Raw genomic sequence first — 19,282 nt, forward strand, 5'->3', positions numbered from 1 at the left:
TGCTAGCACTGACCCGGAGCTATTGTTTTGGTTTTCCGAACATTTTTTGTGCAAGTGCGTAAAACAGTGTTGTAAAAGTGCAGAGTAAGAAATTGCGTCTCTATTGATGATCCATTTCTGGTTTCACTGCGAACCGCATGATGTTATATCAAGCGCAATCCCACAACTTAAAGGTTTCTTACTGCTTCTTTCCTTATGCGATATCCTTTAACCTCCACGGTCTGGAGTAATTGAGACTATAGATCAAAAACGATTTGAATGAAGTGGTTGGTGTTGGTGGACCAGTAGGTGGCCAATGTTTTCGCAAAAAAACAGAATTTCCAAGCTGATGTCCAGCATGGTGACCAGGCTCGAGGACACTGCGGACTTCTGCAGTGTGTCCTTAAGTTCCTCTTGAATAAGTTGGTGATTTTCTTGTACATCTGGCCCGTTTTCGCCTGCTTGGTAGGTCATTTGACAGGTAATAGGTAGCTGGTACTGTTTGGCATTGATCCAAGACCCTCATCCACCTGCTTCCTGACAGAAGCTGGGTTATCCTGCTTTTGCAGAACTCAAGGAAATGGATAAGTAGTCTGCGTGGATAACACAGCCCTCTTTCTGTCCTGGCGTTGCTGGTGGTAATTATATTGGCACCTCTTCTACAGGACACTTACTGTCGCACAGATTTATACCTCTTTTGTCTTTTTTTTTTCTTGTCCCTAATGGGAGAACAAGATGGGCTGTGAGGCATCGCGTGCCGTAAATCTTCCTGGGAGGCGATTTACAGGGTGGGCGGTATAAATATTGCTTATTTGCTTGCGTTAGGAGAGCGGGCTGGTTGAGCCGTGGCCGGGTGTGGAGAGGGGGGGTGTTGAGTGATGGCTGTGTGTTTTACAGCCCGGTGGTCCCTCCGAAGAAGCCAGGCTCATCCTGGGCCATCCTGCTGACCCCGCCTGTCTGCCCAGGAGCACGCCGGTTCGGCTTCGGCCCTAAAAGGCTCATTTCTGTCCGGAGTGTGCGGGCCAGGAGCGTGCTGATAAATGGGGCCGCTCTCCGCTCGGCGGACGATCCATCCCTCTCCGGCTGGCAGGAGAGTCCCTGATTTATGGCTTTCCCCCTCTCATTTTTCCCATACATTTGTTCCCTCTTTTTTTAATTCATTTATTTACTTGTGTACCTTGTCTGGCCTCTGGGTGCGCGTGTCGCCGGTTTCTCAGGGCCCTGCAAGCGACGCTGGCGCCTTCGCCTCACAGGACCGTCTGTCCTGCTCAGAATATTTGTGGAGGAGCGCTGTCAGCCCGTCCTGTAGGTGGGAGCTCGTGCAGTGAGATATTCGACACCTTTTCCTCCTCCCTGTTGGTCCCTGCTGTCCTGCACGAGACTGTGGTATTCCAGGCGTGGTGCTGTGCAGTACTGTGCTTCCAGTGAGCACTAGTGTTATACTGCGCTAGTGTGGTAAAGCACAGTACAAGTGTGGATCTGTACTTTACACACTGAGCTGCTCTGATGGGAACACGGTTGCATTAATCCCAGCATGACCCCCGGGTGAATAGCGGGGGGTCAGGTCATGTCTGGACCTACGGGGAGGGGTGAAAGGACAGTTTTGCTCGATTAGGGCTGCTGCAGGAGGGACCCCAAGTTTAGAGCTTCCTGTGGTGAACACAGGCACAGCTCCGCTGCAGTGAGCACCCCTTCTGGACACACTGTGGCCCTGGCCTGGCCTTCCTGCTGCAGGGCCTGACCGCTCTGATTCTCGCTGAGCAGCAGCAGGGCAAGGACGTCCCAGCAGGCCCGGCCAGGTGCTGCGTCACCTGGTCGCCGAGGGAGACGGGAGGTAAAACATTCATCTCCGTTCCGACGACCTTCATTCCAGCCCTGTGATGTTGCCAAGGGGGTCAGCTCTCCGCAGGGCCGGGAAGCGTTCTGAACTTCACACGCTTCCTCTTCAATCTGGGAGCCCAAATTAAAAAGACACCACGTTACAGCGCACAAGAGCGCTGATTTGAGAGATCAGGAAACTGGGCTAAGGTGATCCCAGAGGATTGGAAACGCCCTGGGTGACTTTCTCCGCTCCAGTCCGGAATGTGCTCCAGTTTTTCAATCTCCAGATTCAATCCGTGGAAGATTCCTAAACTGTCTTTTGACTGGGGGTGGGATTCGGTTCGTTGTTTGCTTTTTCCCGTCTTCCTGTCACACCTGGGTAGCCTCTCGCCAGGCTGGCTCTGGAAAGTCGCATGTTTGCTTTGAGAAAGTGGGGCGCTGCGTTCGCTCTGGAGCGAAGCGCTCTGAAGGGGCGGCGGCGCGTCCTGGCGGCTCCCCTCTGCGCTCCGTGTACTGAGTTTCTGAGGCTGGTAATGAAGCGGAAGCGTCCGTGTGGAATTCGGCCATATGGATGGAAGCTAGTTTCGTTCATCTGCGTTTTCATTCGAGTTCATTTTCTTTGTTTTGCTGGCAGAAGACACAGCAGGTAAAGGCAGGTAAAGGGACACGGCAGGACGCCTTCCGCCACGAGGCAGGATCTCAGGGTGAAAACAAAACAGAGCCCGGTCTGCAGAATCCTGCCATATTAATATGAGCACCTGCAAGAAATTGCCTATTTTTTCCCAACAGCATGCCTTTCTAAATTTTCTTAGAAGATCGTCTGCGTCAGGCCCCATATGGTAGAAGGCCTGTTCTGTTTTTTGTGTATAGCGTGACTCTATGGAGAATTGGCTCCAATCTTTTTTTTAAGACAGATTACCCTCAAAGACCCTGATCTCTCTGTCAAGGCTACTGGTTTTGCTATGGAGGATTCAATACTGGGGAAGCAGCCAAGCAGTAAGATATTAGTGTGCAATGTGGAGGTTAGATATGGTGAACAAGCAAAGAAGTGTCCCGTCAGTAAGGGGCTGCAGAGCAGGTAGAGAGAGATCCAGCACTGCTTGTTTCCACTGTCCCCAGTCACCCTGTCTCTCCTTCCATCCCTCCCAGCTCTCTTCTGGCATTGTCCCCTGCTCCATCCCTCCCTACTCTCTCCATCCCTCTCTCTCTCCCTGCTCCATCCCTCCATCTCTCCCTCCTCCAGCACATCCCTCTCTCTCTCTCTCTCTCTTTCCTGCCCAGCTGCTCGTGGCACCGGGCACACCTGTCTCTCCCTAATTGATACCACCTCATCAACACTAATTAGCCGGACGCAGGCAACGAGGAGGCGGCTAATTAGTGGACAAGCGGCGGCTGTCACTTGGGGCCGTCCCGATGTCCAGGGGGACGCCGGGCTGCTTGTCCTCGCATCTGCTTCCATGTCCTCCCCACTTTTCTGCCCTCAAGTCCCCCATTTTGGGGGGCTTTTTCCCGCCTCGATCCTCCCTGCTTGCTTCCCCGGGCCCTGTCACATCTCCGTCACGTCTGATTAGGGCGGCTCTGCACGCTGCCATCTTTTTTTCCGCTCTTTTCCCCAGAAAAAGACAGCGGGAGAGGAGGCTTTGAAGCCATGGCTGCGGCTGTCAGTCGCTCGCATTATTTATATCCGATCACATCAAAGACTCGCGCTTTTTTTCCTACATTTTTAGAAATTGTTTTTCCCAAGTAGGCGCGATGCTCTACTTTGCGGTGCAAGAAACTGTGTGGAGGGGGCGAAGATGGAAGGGGGGGGGATAAGATAAGTGGCATTAAAATATTAAAGCCTTATTTCACTTTTTTCTCAAGTTATATAATGGAAAACACACACGCACTCCACCACCACCTCCCTCTTTGCTATTCTCATGGCACTTTGAGAATTTTTTACTAGGTCAACAGCCGAGCTTTGGATTTATCAGGGCGTTTTGTGAAACGAGTGGTTTTAGTGATGTCGAGGCTAGAAGCACGATATGTTTTGTCTTTAAACAGCTAACACGCATTGCACACGGTACCCTGTCCTCAGATGCCTGGTTAGAGTGCGTTGTGCACAGTACCCTGTCCTCGCACACCTGGTTACTGTGCCTTGTGCACGGTGCCCTGTCCTCGCACACCTGGTTAGCATGTGAAGTGCACGGTGCCCTGTCCTCGCACACCTGGTCAGCATGTGAAGTGCACGGTGCCCTGTCCTCGCACACCTGGTCAGCATGTGAAGTGCACGGTGCCCTGTCCTCGCACACCTGGTCAGCATGTGAAGTGCACGGTGCCCTGTCCTCGCACACCTGGTCAGCATGTGAAGTGCACGGTGCCCTGTCCTCGCACACCTGGTTAGCGTGTTGTGCACAGTCCCCTGTCCTTGCACATCTGGTTACTGTGCCTTGTGCACAGTCCCCTGTCCTCGCACACCTGGTTACTGTGCCTTGTACACAGTCCCCTGTCCTCGCACACCTGGTTACTGTGCCTTGTGCACGGTGCCCTGTCCTCGCTCACCTGGTTAGCGTGTTGTGCACAGTCCCCTGTCCTTGCACACCTGGTTACTGTGCCTTGTGCACGGTGCCCTGTCCTCCTCGGGTCCCCAGTCTGCTAGCTGGTTTGGCTGTGCAGAGCTGGGGGCCCCTCTGAGTTTGCGGGTGCTGGGGAGTTTAAGTGAAACTAGGGTCCCAGAGAGGAGAGCGTGCACTGTTGTCTGCCCTCCTCCCCTCCCCCAGTCTTGGTAGCAGATCAGGCTGAGCCTGACTGGTCATCGCTGATCCCATACTTCATGAGAAGAGAGAGCGGTAAATGAAAAAGAACCCAGGAATCATTAATATCACTTTAAATGCTTGTGTGGTGCTCCATATTCATAATTAGATCTCCTTGGATAATGATGGGAAAGCAAAGAGCTGTTTTCAGAAAATATATAACAATAACAATCAAAGACACGGATCATTTAACTGTGTACTCTTTACTAGAAGGAAATGAATTGCCTGGGACTTGTAAAATAAGCTCTGCTCAACATTCCTGTCCTCTGTGTCCTCGTGGTCTGTCTCTGTCCCCGTCTCTCCTTCTGAGCCTCTGCCCTGTTTCTGTTGCAGATCCGAGTGGATGACATTCCCCCTCCGGCCCAGAATGCCCTGCTGTACGAGACGGTGCCCGTTGTGGAGGGCAGCCCCATTCTGCGCGACATGGTCTTCAGCCCCGACTATCAGTACATCTACCTGCTGAGCAACAAACAGGTACGGCAGCGATCACGAACGGGCTGTGGGGGGGAGGGACGAGTCTTGAGTCTTGAGCATTCGATTTCTGTACCTTTGTAGTCTGCTGTGGTTTCAGCATGATGTTCAAGGATGTTATTTTCTTCTTCGTAATGATTCATGACAGTTTTACACAGAGACACAGGAAGTTATGTTCCAAGTGCACCAGGATTCTTAAAACAACAGAAGACAGGTTACAGGTGAGAGGAGACCCTCTGGCCTAACTGGCCAGTTTAGCATTGAATAGCTAAGTGATCTGAGGATCTCATCCAGCCGTTTTTTGGAAGAAGTCAGGTCATTGCCTTCCACAATATGGTTGGCTAACTTGTTCCATACTCCCACAACTCTTTGCATAAAGAGGTGCCTTCTGGTCTGGGTTTCAGAGTGCATTCAAGATTGAGAACAGGAGGCGCTTCCTTACCCCAAAGGGTAAACTTCCATAACTTCCTGCCCCTGTATAAAAATGGGACAATAACCCTTCTTTCCCAGCATTCATCACTTGGCACCCCTCTACTTCCCACTGCTTCCCACTGGGGGGAAGACTGCCTCGTTCTCCTGGGGCAGGCCTCCTCCCTCTGCCAGATGGCATCACGCCAGAGAGCACTGGGACCCCTTTGTGTCAGGTTGTGGGTTTCTGTCCAAGTGTCCTGACTCCAGGCTGGGAGAAGCGCACCGGAGAGCTTGGCCAGCTGCGCTCCTGCGTAGTGGAGTCTACCTTCACAGCAGCAGCGTGCAACAGTCCTGATCCTTCTTCATAGCGGACCCTGTCAGCAGCAGAGGCGTAGTAGATGGTAGGAATGGACAAGAGCCAACAAATCCAAGGAACCTCATTTGATTTGTCTCTCTCAGGGAACAACGTGCCTCAGTGGAATTATACTATAGGCAGCAAAAAAAAAACATCTACTTCCACCAGCAGGACCTGTGTGGGTCTGTTGTAGTCCACCAGCTGCACGGGACGTGCTCACTTCCTTTATCAACCCAGATGGGAAGCTTGCCGTGCCGAGAGGTGAAAAGCTTAACAATACACAATACGTTTAACACGACGTGAATCCATTAGCAAATCAACAAGTGAGCAGCGCTAAGAAATCCTCACCATTTAGACGGACAAATAAGGAAATTGGGTCATCGGCGTCCGAGACAGATACATAAGAGTCACACACGATGAAAATGTGTAAGATGTATGTTTAACTGTGCAGAGGGTAGTATTGAATCGTCTTCCAATGAGGAGCCTAATTTCAGCCCAGCATAGTGTCAGCCCCAGCTCCCAGTCTGAAGCTGGGGTCCCCCCCCATCCCCGAGCCCTGAAAGATGGCCGTCTGTGTGGGAGCCCACTGGATGAGAGAGCTCCATGCTTCTGTCCTCTGGCTTTGCTGAACTGTAAAGTAGAGATCCGTGAATTATTAAAGGACAAGAAGGACAGGCTGGGGAGAGATGAGCCTAAATATTTCAGTGGCTGCAGGTGCAGGCGTGAGTGTAGTCCTGGCCTGCCGCAGTTAGATCAGGACACATCTGGAGCAGTGTGGCTCGCTAGTGGATTCAGAGTAATGCTGTTTATCAGTCTTTGACACCTCTTCTAAGCTTGTCGAACACACTGTCAGCTCAGCAAATGGTAATTAAGATCAGTTTTAGACATCTTTCATTTTTTATGGTGGTTCTGTGGATTAGCAAAAATGAGTATTTCCAACACATGAGTTTAAATGTGTTAATTCACTACGCTTCCTGTTGGATTGAATTAGGAGGATATTGGGCATCAAGATTCTGACACCGTTTTGCTATGCAAACAAGTAATATGGACTTATTTTATTTAATAATTGAAGAATGTCATCCTTTCCCCTGAGGTCTGGGATTGATGAGTGTTTCATGTTTTTATTTTCGGGCACAGCTCCAATGGAGTAGGAATCAGGCCAAACGTAAGACAACACGCTGAATATGTACTCACAAGAATTTGCACACCTGGACAACAGAGGCTCTTGCTTTGCAATCCACCTGCCCATCCAGTGTGCCAACACGATGCGAAATCCGTTTGCAAGCTGAACTTTCTAAGTTGGCAAAACCAGAAGAGAGCAGCCACAGCTTGAGATCCCGGCGATCCAGAGATCGGAGGAGGGGCAGCCGCCTGAGCGACTATTATTAAACCTCCGCCACTCGGTGCGTTCGGCTCCTTTGAAAACTCTCCCTCCCGGCAGGTTGCGGAGCCGGGAGCAGGCAGCAGCTCGGGGAAAGGACTATAAAAAGCGCGTTTCACGGGCCCGGCACGTTGCAGAAATAAATTCGCGTCGGGGCTCAGCTGAGCAGCACCTCGCCCACCCGCCGCCTGACTCCGCTGCTGACACCGCCGGGAGTGACAGCTCTCGGCATCGCTGCTGCAGCTCGGCGCTTTGATTCTCACCTGCCTCCGCCGCGCTCAAACCTCTGTATCTTTGTGGAAGTTTCAGCCCCCCCACATACATGATCGCGCCTTTTCTGCCACAGTGGAGTTGCTGCAGCTGTTTGTTCCGGTCTTTTTGTCTTGTGGAGGAAGGCAAAACAGCACTAACGGTTTTCTGGCACTCAACGGTGAAAGAGTTTAGTCCAGACAGGAGTGAATGAGCACGCAGACGCGCTGGTCTCCGCAGGTCTGGCCAGTCATGCGAGGAGATTGTGCAGGACTGGAAGGAAGAATGCCTGTAGATCTGTGTAACTCTCCTGGAGGCGTCCTTCAGGAATACCGAGAGAGGACCTGCGTGGGAATTGTTCTTGTATGAGTGAGCAGACTTCAGTCAGCGAGCAACCTGGGCCAGCTCACAGGCCCAGGCTGTCTCACGAGCTTGAAAACCGACACCCTCCACTGTTTAGAGTCTTGTACTGGAATACACCCCATAAGAACAGAAGAAAGCCTTCGCACAAGAGAAGGCCTCATTGGGGTCGCCTAACCTGCTTATTAGTTGATCTAAGCATTTCATCCTGTTTCTTGAAATCTTCAACAACATGGCTGGGTAGATCGTCCCAGACCCCTACAATCCTGGGTGTAAAGCAGTATGTTCTGGGTAGCAGCATGGAATAGCGGGTAAGGGTAGTGATGTCCAGAGCAGAAGGCCGCAGGTTCTAACCCCATGTGGTATTTCACTCAGACCTGCTCCCCTGCTGTGTGAATGAATGCAGCTCCTGCTGTTCAAAAGTGTCAGTCAAATTAATTAGTGCTGCCTGACCCCGAAACCCCAAAGCACGGAGGTGTTCTTGTTTCTCAAATTGTCAAACCCAGGACTGTGTCTTTCCGAAATAACCGCAACATGGCAAAACGGCATACCCAGTTGACTTTTTTTTCTGTTATTTTTTTCACGTTATGTTAGAAATGATGAGGAACATCCAGCAGGGTGACTTTCCCTGATTCACTTCCTCTCCTAACCCACAGGAGCACAGGGTCGGTGTGGGGTTCTGCTTGTTGAAAGAGGGGATCAGGCAGGTTCGAGTGAGCGCCCACGCGATCTCTGACGCACGGTGCTAATGCTGACCCCTGTGACCTCCCTGTGACCCTTGCCCCTAGCCCCGAGCCTAACCCAAACCCTAACGCTAACGCCAGCTCGAGAGCGCGCTCGCTGCATGCACCTGGAAAACCCCGAACGGTCGTGGAAGAAAAGAGGTTTCCGTGAGCTTCAGACCCTGTACGCTGGATTCCATCAGCACGCGCTACAAAGCCTTCCGCTGCGCCACACAGCGCGGACAGGCGGGCGGGCGACCTCTGCGGGTGACCTTCGGCTCACCCTGCCGATCTTGTCTTGCAGGTGACCCGGGTTCCAGTGGAGAGCTGTGGCCAGTACCGGTCCTGCCGGGCCTGCCTGGGGTCCGGAGACCCGCACTGCGGCTGGTGTGTCCTGCACAACAAGTACGTGCCCAGAGGGCCCCTCCTCTCCGGTCTGCCGCGTGCTGTTGCGGTTGGCGTAGTGCCCTTTGCCCATCTCGCCTGTGCTGAATGTTGATATAAACTGCTCCCATCGTCCCTTTACTGTAGGCCCGTAGGCTGATTTACAGGGCAGAGCCTCCCTGTTTGACAAAGCTCCGCTCAGCTGGCCTGCGATAGAGCCCACTGCCGGTCACCCCTGCTTGTGTCCGGGGAGCTCCCAGTGATAGGCAGCCCCTTTCCACAGACCCCGACGAGCGTCCTGTTCCAGACGTTCTCCGTTTGTGCTGCCACAGTGGGGTAATGGCGCTCGGAAGCCACCAGTGGGGTGCAGGGCCAGCTGGAACACGCGATGTGAGGAGGCCATGTGAGAGCCGTGACCGTTGCCGTACAGGTTGTAGTTTAGAAGATGCCGAGCAAGGCCGAGCCAGAGCGTGATCCCGGAGCTCGCTGTTAGACGTTCACCCAGAGAGGAGTCGCCGCAGTGAAACACGCAGAAGGAAGAGGCTCCTCTTCAGGCAGCGTGGGGATGGGTGACCTTTTGTTAACACCCCCCAGGGGTCACAAGTTCAGGGGGCCAACAGGATCCGTTGCGCAAGTCACCTGCTCACCTGACCCGGGCAGGAAGTGGCAGGTAGCAGGTGCCGGCCGCTCCAGATGTGCGCTTCCTGTCGACCCGGGCCGCAGCTGCCAGCTCGGGACGGCAGGAAACAGCTGGATTCAGAAGCACAGTGGTTGGTTTGCTTGGCTCCGACTCGGGATGGAGCTGTCATCGGAAGCCCCCGTAACGCCCGGCCCAGACGTGAGCAGTCCAGGGGGAGGAGGGGGAAAGAGGGTCTCTGAAAGAAGCACACATGCAGCTGGAAATGTGCCCGTGTAATCAGTCTGGTATGGGAGAGGTCTTGACCCCCCCAGCGCTCGTAGAATCACCCCCAGGGAGAAGATCACTTGATTTGAGGTGAAGCTTTATGGTCGCATATTTGCGGAGTAGCACCGGGGTTACATTTACAAAAACAAAGCAAAGAGGCAGGAACAAGCGAGAAAATCTGCCTCAGTGAAGCTCTGATGCATGGCAGGAGGGAGATGGGAGAGATCTGCAGGGTCATGAGGACTGAGTCTGTATTGCAGCCCTCTGGAATGCAAACTGGTATCCAGAGCGAACCTGCCTTTGTGTTTTTTCTTCTATTGGAGCTTTAATCAAGATAAAGATCTTTAATTAAGATGCAAATCTTGGTTTGATGGGATAATTGGAATAGAATTTGCAGCCCTAGTTTATAAAATTACATTTCTTTGCATGTTAATTCAGTATTCGCAGAATTTACACGGACCAGTGACAGCTTCTACACAGGGCAATTAGAATATGTTCAAGCACAGTGATGTGATTGTATTCAACAGCCGAGTTTTCTTCCATCCGCCCCGTCTAAACCCTCTCTATACAAAGTGGAAATATTCCCCATCAGTACATCAACTGTCAGGGCGAGCGTATGCATCAGGCCCTGCATGAAGTGCAAGGGCCAGGCTAGACCACGTGCTGCTGTTCGTGTCTCCTAGGTTTTGTGCACGGTGTGTAATGCATCAGTATCTTTATTAATTTCACCCTCTTTAATATAAAAGGGCTCCATTTTATACACTATTTTTGAGGATTTAGGGATGATGGATACAATAAAGCACTCGTAACATCTGTCCGTGGTTTGAGTTTAATACAGCAGCAGTCTGCTTCCAAACTTGAGGCCTTAATCTCTTTGCAGACGTGCATCAGTTCCAGGAGGAGTTCAGACAGTGGGTGTTTGCAGGGCTGTGGTTTGGGAGAGAGAAGCTGCAGCTCATTGAGCAGAGGAAACAACAAAGGATGCCATTGAGAGGGAGGGGTGTTAAAGACCCAGAGCACCCCTAGAGGAAGCTGAATGCTCGCTCTGTGGGGCCTGCACTGTGCCTCCTCTCCCAGCCTGTCGTCGGCTGAGGCTGATGGAGAAAAGAGGCATTGTCTCATTGCGGGAGACAGGGGCCGGCCTCGTTAGCAGAGCCGTGGTGCTTTGGTCCAGACCCGGCTCGGAAAACCAAGGGCCCAGCTGGGAGCCCAGACTCCCGGCCCGTCGCTGCTCCCTTAATAACGAGGGGCCCTAGTAACGAGGTGCAAGGCAGCTCGTCGTCCAGCAGGATTAAGCGCAGGAGAAGAACCCAGCCCCCCACCCCCACCCCGGCCCCCTGTGAGTCATCGACCTCGGCCGGTTCGCCAAGCCCCTGCGTCGCATCCCCATTCCAGATTCTGGATCTGGGGTCGCTCCAGCGTTTCGGAAGTCTCCAGGAATATAAAACGCTTGAAGCTTTCAAATGAAGCACGCAAGCCCCAGCTAATAGGAAACCAATGCTAACGGCAGTATTCCAGATAATAATAGGTGAGGAGCGGTCGGTTTTTAGCAAAAATAAACCCTTTCTTAATATCGAGTCACTTATGCGTTTCTCCTTCGCATGAGCAGATACAGTCATCCTCAGGCCTGTCTGCAAGCCCGGCAGCCTTGCAATGGGAACTCTAGAGCTCTGTAAGCATGGTAATTCGCCATTATGCAGCCAGGGCCTGTACCCAGGCGGGGGAGCCCCGCCTGGAGAGTTGCTAGGAAAGGGAGATGCGCTGGGGGGGGGGCACTTTTGAAATCCAGGCCCTTGCTTTGACTGGCCTTCCTGGTCCCTTGGCTTCCCTGTCTGTCCCCCTGCGGCCTCTTCAGCCTCCAGCCATTGGATGGGCCAACAAGGCTCAGGAAAACAGGCCTACCTCGGGGCCGGAGCGTGTCCATGGCGACGGGGGCCTGTGGGAGAGAGGGCCTGGCCCCGCGGTTCAATTTGCCCTGCGTTTCTCCGCCGGGAGTCACGGGTCCCGCGCTGGAGGGCTGTTTTTTCTCATTATCGGTGTGTGGCCCCGTTCCCCCCTCTTGGAGCTCCTCCCACGCTCATCGGGGCCAAACACCCAATCGACCCGCCCCCCTGTGGCTGGTGGCTGATGTCAACGGCGGCGGCGCGTCCCGGTCGGCTGCCTCGCCCTGCTCCTTCGGCGCGTGTCCCTGCTCTTCCTGCTGAAATATTGTCCGCAGGAAAATAGACAAGTCCTCCCCGCTAATAACACGGCGCGCGCGCACGTCCATTACCGGAAAGGTTAATGCGGACCCCGCCGCCTGGATGAAAGCTCTCATTCCCGCTAATATAACGCTTGCCCCCGTCCCTCACACCGCCATATATCTCCCCTTAACTTGCTTGACGTCGCCGGGTGACCTTCTCGCATCGCGGGCGGGGGGGTTGACTCGCCGGGCGGAGACGATGTGTCCGCCTGATCCCGTCCCCTCTCTGACAGGGGACAAACGCGCCCAGTTGACCCCCGCGCTCCTGGGGTGTGTGAGCAGGGAGACGCGTGGACTTGTGTTAGCGAGGAAGTCATCCTTCTTCTCCGGTTAAGTGACAGGCTCCGCCGGGGATCCGAACTTATCGTCAATCATGTCCAGCCCTGGGATAAGAAAGAGCAATGCAACGTAATTAGTTGAGATTTCATTTTGCCTTCTGTGAGGGAAGGACAGAGTGGTGGAGGGGGGGGGGAGATCTGCACTGTTAAAACTGTCGCTCAGATCCGTTTTCCTCGGAGCTGTGAAGAACTCTTTCAAGATGCGCTTCCCGGCGAGGCTGTTGCGGATAAGGCTCCGGTGTTTTGGGTTTTTTTTTTGCTCCGGCTGCTCTTCCCCCCCTTCAGTCTGACGTTAACCCAACTCTCCTCTCTGACCTTCACAGCCTCTCAGCTGACCCCCCCACTGCCACTCACACGCACGTCCCCCAGTTTTCCTTCGAGTTCCCCTCGGCGTCTCAAAAAGCGGGCTTCCACAGATGTGTCTTCCTGACTAAGAAAAACGAATTTCGGGGATATCCAGAGATAGAGAAGGAAAAACCAGACTCCTCCTCCCCCACAATCATGGCCTCCTAATAACCCCCCTCTCTGAGCTGGCTTCATCACTCTGCTCTCCTCCCCACTGAGAGCTGCTGTGTGTGAGAGGACTGGAGCATCATCCAGGTGGGGCTGCACACTGGTGGGGGTGGAGGGGATCCCCAGTACCTGTGAAGAGTGTCCAGAAAAGCGCTATAGAAGTGTAAGGAATTATCATCATCAGTTGATTTCATGCACAGAGGCTGGGAAGCAGTGGGCCTGTGGTGTCTCACGTAGGCTCGGATTCTGCTGAAGGTTGTGATTTCCTGGTGGAAGGAGCCTGTTGTACAGGCAGGAAAGGGTGCAGGGTTCTCATATGCCAGAGGAATTTCATTCCCAACAACCGGCACACCTGCGTTTTGCGATTGCAGTGCACGACTGAGGACATATAGAGTGATAAGCTCTTGTCGCAAAGCCAATCATACCGAGCAGTGCCTGTCTAGACCGTGAGGCAATTTTGCTTTCTGTGCTGAATATTGGCCAAGTCCATTATTTCCAGCAGATGTATGATCATTTATTAAAACTCTGTAACGTGGAATTTAAACCCGTATAGTTTAAATGAAATCCGTCGTGATTTCCGTTTGAACGAATAGCCTCTACCCGCATCGCCATTCACGCACATATAGATCATCAGCCGTAATGAAATGAGAGACCACATCTGTGGTACAACACCAAGCACAAAACGGAGGCAGTGGAACCAAAAATAAAAATGACATTCTTGGCTCTGTGCATCGTGCAGGGCCTGACACATGCGCTTAAAACAATACACTGCAGGGGTGCAGGGGCACAGTGGGCAAAGAAATCTGTGGGGTATTTGTGCCGTTTTGCAGTGGTAGGGCTCTGTGTGTCTGCTAACTGAAGGTTTGCACCACAGTTGCTGTAAAACCCTTTCAGAGGTCAGATTGCTCTAAAGTGCACTTTAATATACGAGGCGTACCATAGAAAATTAAAAAAAGAGATTCAATTGTTTTTTGTCCCGTTGTCAGGTTAAATCGAGCTGAAATTAAATTATTGTGCCGATTCTATGAGGTATTACGGCAGCAGAACAATATTCCCACCTTTCCATTAGTTCTGAGTGCTGAATAGCCCATCGTTTATTATAAATGTCTTTTTTTCCTGTTAGTCTGAGCCCATTGCTCAGATCGTGCCGTCGCAGCGCTGCTCTCTCTGCCAGCGGCTGCGGGCGGAGGCGCTGCCCCCCGACTCTTACCGACTCAAACGCCTATTTTTAGTGGTCCCGGCTTCGTGGTTAACCTGCCGAAAGGCAGCGTGTGAAGCTGTTGAAGCGCGTGCAGTGCCCTCCAGGAGCCACAGCAGAGCTGTGAAAGCATCTGAAGCGATCTGCTGCCACGCCGCTTGAAACCCGTCTGTCGGCGGATCAGGGAGCGCGAGCCGGCGGCGGCGGTGCCATCGGGTTGCCGTGGGACCCCCACGGGCCCGGGAACGGCCGCCGCCGGTTTGGCTCGGGGACACCGGGGGCCCTCAGTTGAGGGGCGAGTGGGGGGGAGGGGCTGCGACTGAGCACACCCACAGACCCACAGATGCGCACACCCACACTCCCACGGACGCGCACACCCACCCACAGACCCAAACTCCCACAGACTCATACACCCACACCCACCCACGGACACACACACCCACACCCACCCACGGACACACACACCCACACCCACCCACGGACACACACACCCACACCCACCCACAGACGCACACACCCACACCCACCCACGGACGCACGGACGCACATATCCACGCAGTCCACACCAAACAACGTTCACATCTTCAGCCCAGACCCCTTCCCTCGCAAATCCTGTCGACATTGCCACACTGGGGGGTGTCCTGACTGGTGAGAGGTTGGTGCGGCTCTCAGGACACCTGGGGCCCTGTGTCTGAGGGCCGCTCTCAGGGCCCCGGGGCCCCAGGTCTGAGGGCCACTCTCAGTGTGCCACACCCAGAGCACAGTGCAGCAGCAGCACGGCGGGGGAACACGAGCACAGAGAGGAGAGAAGCCACTGTTTAGGAAAAACGAAAAGGGTGAGCAAACGGTCTCCAGCTCTGGCGTGCTCTGGTCTGTGCTGTAGGCTATAAGAAGTTATACATGAGAAAAGGCCCGTTGACCCATCTAGCCCATTAGGTGGTTATTAGCTAATTGATCCCAGGCCCCCATTCCCCTTGCAAGAAACTGGGGTACAGGCATCAACCACATGGCTGGGCAGCTTGTTCCACACTCCCTCCACTCTCTGGGTACAGAAGCACCTCCTGTTCCCAGTATGCGATGTACAGCACTTCCACTTCAGTGTCCACGTGTGCGCTCTGGTCCATGTGTCATTGTTCATTCATTTCTGCAGTGACAGGAAGTATTAGTCACTGGCTAGTCGGGCACCTGTTCCAGAACCGAGGTCTCACGCGTCCAGAGTTCTCTCCTCATGTTTTTCAAGCTGGCCAACCTGCCCAGACAAATTTGAAGGTCGAAAATATCAAAATGCTCTTTATAGCCTTCATGTAGAACATGGCGTAGTGGTTTCAGCAACCGAAACTCTGCCAAGCGTGAAAAATATTAACTGCGAAGTGGTATTCTCTGAGCAAACCAGAACCCCGATAAAAATGCTTACAGCACACATGTGTCTAATTAGGGTTTTATTTGGCTTCCTGACTGGTTGGTGACCCATAGCAACGCCATCTTGCCTTCCTTCACTTCAAAACAGGAGGAAACGAAACTTCAGATTTTGTAACCAGGCTGGATGTGTTATGTGTGTGTGTGTGCATGTGTGTTTGTGTGTGTGTGTGCATGCTGTTGGCAGGGGGTAGTGTTTGGGGCAATTGCTCTCAGTCTGTGGTCTCCTGGTGGGCTTGGTTAATAGATTAGCTGTTTGGAAAGGGGGAGGGGGGTGTTTTTTTTTTGCTGCACTCCCGGGCAAATTAATCTTGAGCTGCCGCGCTCGGGCCTCCCAAGTGGCCAGGAGAAGGGGAGCAGTGAGAGTGTTTATCTTGTCAAGGGCGACAGATGGATGGATAAAGAGAGTGATGTCGGAGGTTTGACGAGGCTGTTCCCTGTTTTAATTTACGACTGGCTGCCTGCCTCCCGGTGTACCTCCATCTGTAGATAATGGGCCCCTTGTCTTATCAGTGCGTGTGCACCTACGTGTTGCCGTGTGGCAGTGTGCGGACTCCGGGCCGAGATACGGGCGGTATCCGCGCGTGTGCGCTGCATCATGGGCAGACTCCAGGAGGGCCTTCACACAGCTTTGGATGCGGTTTCTCTGCGAGTCCTCCTCTCAGACCCCCGAGGATGCTTTGCTGTGTGATGGATTCCTCTCAAGCCTGACAAGATCGACGTGCTGTTTCATCCCAAGGGAGGGGTGGTGGGGGGGGATGAAAGAAACTTACTGGGCAGTTCATTTATTTAAGAGCACTGCCCAGAGTATTCACTTGCCTGGAGCAATCAGGCTGATCTCTGGGTTATGCTATGGACAGGATATCCTTTGCACACTGTTCCTCACCCAGCCTGTCTTAAAGACTGATTGATCATTCGTGTGTGTAAGTAAGGCAGGTGAAGAGCGCTCTGCGCTTTAGATGCGAAGCCCCGGGTGTCAGAGGCGCCGGCAGGAACGGGGTGCAGTCAGGCCATCAGCTTGGCCGGGGGGGCGGCGCTCGGTGTGGGGATGTTCGTGAAGCGGGATTGCTGGAGATGTCCGCGCTGCTGTTTCCCGGCAGGTGTTCCCGGCAGGAGGCGTGCGAGAAGTGGGCGGAGCCGCGGCGGTTCACGGCGGAGCTGGCCCAGTGCGTGGAGATCAGCGTGACGCCCAGCAACGTCTCCGTCACCGCGCCCGCGATGGAGGTGCGTGTCATCTCCGCAGTCCCGCCGCGCGGGTCGTGAGCCCAACGTTTAGGTTCGGGATTTTGGGATGGCGTGAATTATTGGGGTGGAATGTTCCGGTGTTCTCCCGATTTCGCCCTGGAATAGTGGGAGCAGTGCCAGCCCCGATGCCCTGAGCCTTTCCGTTCCTTCCTGGAAGTTGGCTTCGTACAGTAAAACACTTTGGGCTCGCAACCCCATTAAAGAGCGATTGAGCCTTTGCTCCGTCCAGGACGTCCCGCTGAGGGGACAGGTGCTTGTTGGTCTCTCCGGAAGTCTGAGGTCTCTCTCGCCCTGCAGCTGAGCGTTAAGGTCCGCAACGTCCCGGAGCTGCTGGCCGGGGTGACCTGCTCGTTCGGGGAGCTGATGGAGAGCGAAGGCGAGGTGCTGGCTAAGGGACAGGTCCGGTGTACGTCCCCCTCTCCGCGGGACATCCCGTCTCTCACACAGGGGCACGGTAAGGCCGGCTGGAATCGGCAGGAGCGTACAGCTGGAACAGCTGGATATTCTCATTGATAAAATTTAGACGATGAGAATTTGTTTGACAAGACGCATTACGATGTCTCGATGGGCCACATTTATCAAATCAGCACTACAGTGATACCCCGCAAAGTGTTGATCCTTTATTCATTAATTCACAAATGTGTTGCAGCTGTATGTAAACCAAGGCTTCTGTTGCCAGATGCTTCTCAAATGTGTCTCTCTGACAAAGCAGCAGATGACATGAACTCATGGAACTGCTTCACACCTCTTTGGGAACACAGTGGTCTGACCTTCATCTCAAGCACTATGTATGGATCACACCCCGCTACATTAAAAAATATGCAGAGTACAGATGTGTACACAGTTATTTATAGCATAGGCCTTTAATATTGCATGAAATATTTTGCAACAGGAAATGTTAATTAATGAAAAACTTCTATTTGGTGCTATGTTGCAGTGTTTAAGTGAAGAATGTGCTAGAACCGTCTGATGGTCCTCATGGGGGAAAATTGATCCGTTATCTGTCGATTCACTGTACAGGCACTCTTCCCCATCGTGCGCTGGGATCTGCCTGTCCAGGGTGCAGCTGAGTTTTACTGCACCTCAGCGCATGATCGGAGACGTACCCTCTTGGCCTCAGGTCCTCTGACCAGGGCTTGCTCACTCCTGCCTCTTGTCCACAGGAGACAAGCGCGTGGTCAGGCTGGCACTCCGCTCCAAGGAGACGGGCCAGAAGTTCGTCAGCACGGACTTCGTCTTCTACAACTGCAGCGTCCTCCAGTCGTAAGTGTCCCCCGCCCCTTGCAGTCCTCTTGCTTCCTGTCCTGTTGCAGCTCGGAAGTTGGGATATTAGTCAGATGAGTAGAGGTCGAATTCAGGGACATTATGATAAAATTGTACAGTGAACTAGTAAGACTTTAGGTCGAATGTTGTGTATGACTGTGGTCTCCAGGTTACAGAAAAAAGCATTGCTCCTCCAGTAACAGTCCGGAGGAGAGCAGCCAGATATGTTCCAGGGCTACAGGGATTGTCCTACGCTGACAGGCTGAACGAACTGCAATTCTGAGCAGAGAAGACTAAGAGGGGTCCCGACTCGCAAAAAGAGGACTAAGAAAATGATTTGTGTGGAAGTGCATTTAAAACTGAGCACAGGAGACATTCTGCACACAGGGCTGTGGTAGCTTGTTCCATACTCCTGTTCTACTGTTGAAAGAACATGTCATGTTCTTTCAAGAAACAGCTGGATGGAGCCAGTGCAGAGAGGGGAATTATTACGAGGCCATGACTGGCAAAGGCCAGGGGGGGATCTGGCCTGGACACACCGGAGTGACCCCCCTACTCTCTTCAAGAAACGCCCGGGGATTTTTAATAACCACAGAGAGTCAGAACCTCGATTTCACATCTCTCCCGAAGGACGGCACTTTTGTATAGAAGCGCAGAGATGAGCAGCCCTGTTTCCGTCCTGGCCAGCGTGCAGTGCTGATGACTCCATGCCCTCTGGGTGCTGAAAGCAGCTCTGGTTTAAATGTCTTAAAGTTACCGTTTTTAGCTGGAACTGTGGGCTGCTTGATTATGCAACACGTAAGGCTCCAACTCGCTTTTAAATCGGTAGCAGGCTTCTTATTTTCCACTGTGGGTAAACTGTGGGCAAGGTGCCCACTCCGCTGAGAGCCGCTCACATGGGAAGTTTGCCCACAGCGCAGAAGCACGCTTTTTACTTACTGCTTGGGGCGGACCAGTGAAAATAGCACAGCAACAGTGAGAGGGTCCACTGCACTGCCCTCCTCCACACTCCAGCCCACTCTGTGCCCTGTTGACCCCTGCTGGCCCCTGGAAGTGGAGTTTAAGGATCCCACAGCAGGCGAAACTCGGAGACCAGCAGCCCTGCTTCTGTTCCGGCCAGGGCAGTGCCAATGTCCCGTCTGGCCGGACGGGCAGTCGTGATTTCAAGAATCCTGGGAAGAGACGAGGAGCCGCAGACTGGGGAGGAGCTGATCGTGACGGCAGGACATGTGTGGTCA

At 53.2% G+C, this 19,282-nt stretch overlaps 1 protein-coding gene across 3 annotated transcripts in view; it reads left to right on the forward strand.

Annotated features, from left to right (window-relative positions):
* The window catches only part of plxna3 (plexin A3), a 136,831-nt gene that overhangs the window by 53,286 nt on the left and 64,263 nt on the right, over nucleotides 1–19,282 (forward strand). For all 3 annotated transcript variants that reach the window (XM_069184100.1, XM_069184106.1, XM_069184110.1), the window contains exons 4-8: nucleotides 4,926–5,066; nucleotides 8,846–8,946; nucleotides 16,637–16,760; nucleotides 17,079–17,235; nucleotides 17,945–18,044. In XM_069184100.1, coding sequence (XP_069040201.1) covers nucleotides 4,926–5,066; nucleotides 8,846–8,946; nucleotides 16,637–16,760; nucleotides 17,079–17,235; nucleotides 17,945–18,044 — 623 coding nt within the window. The remainder of the gene's footprint in view (nucleotides 1–4,925; nucleotides 5,067–8,845; nucleotides 8,947–16,636; nucleotides 16,761–17,078; nucleotides 17,236–17,944; nucleotides 18,045–19,282) is intronic.

Source organism: Lepisosteus oculatus, chromosome 2, assembly GCF_040954835.1.
Source record: "Lepisosteus oculatus isolate fLepOcu1 chromosome 2, fLepOcu1.hap2, whole genome shotgun sequence".
Classification (NCBI taxonomy): Eukaryota; Metazoa; Chordata; class Actinopteri; order Semionotiformes; family Lepisosteidae; genus Lepisosteus; species Lepisosteus oculatus.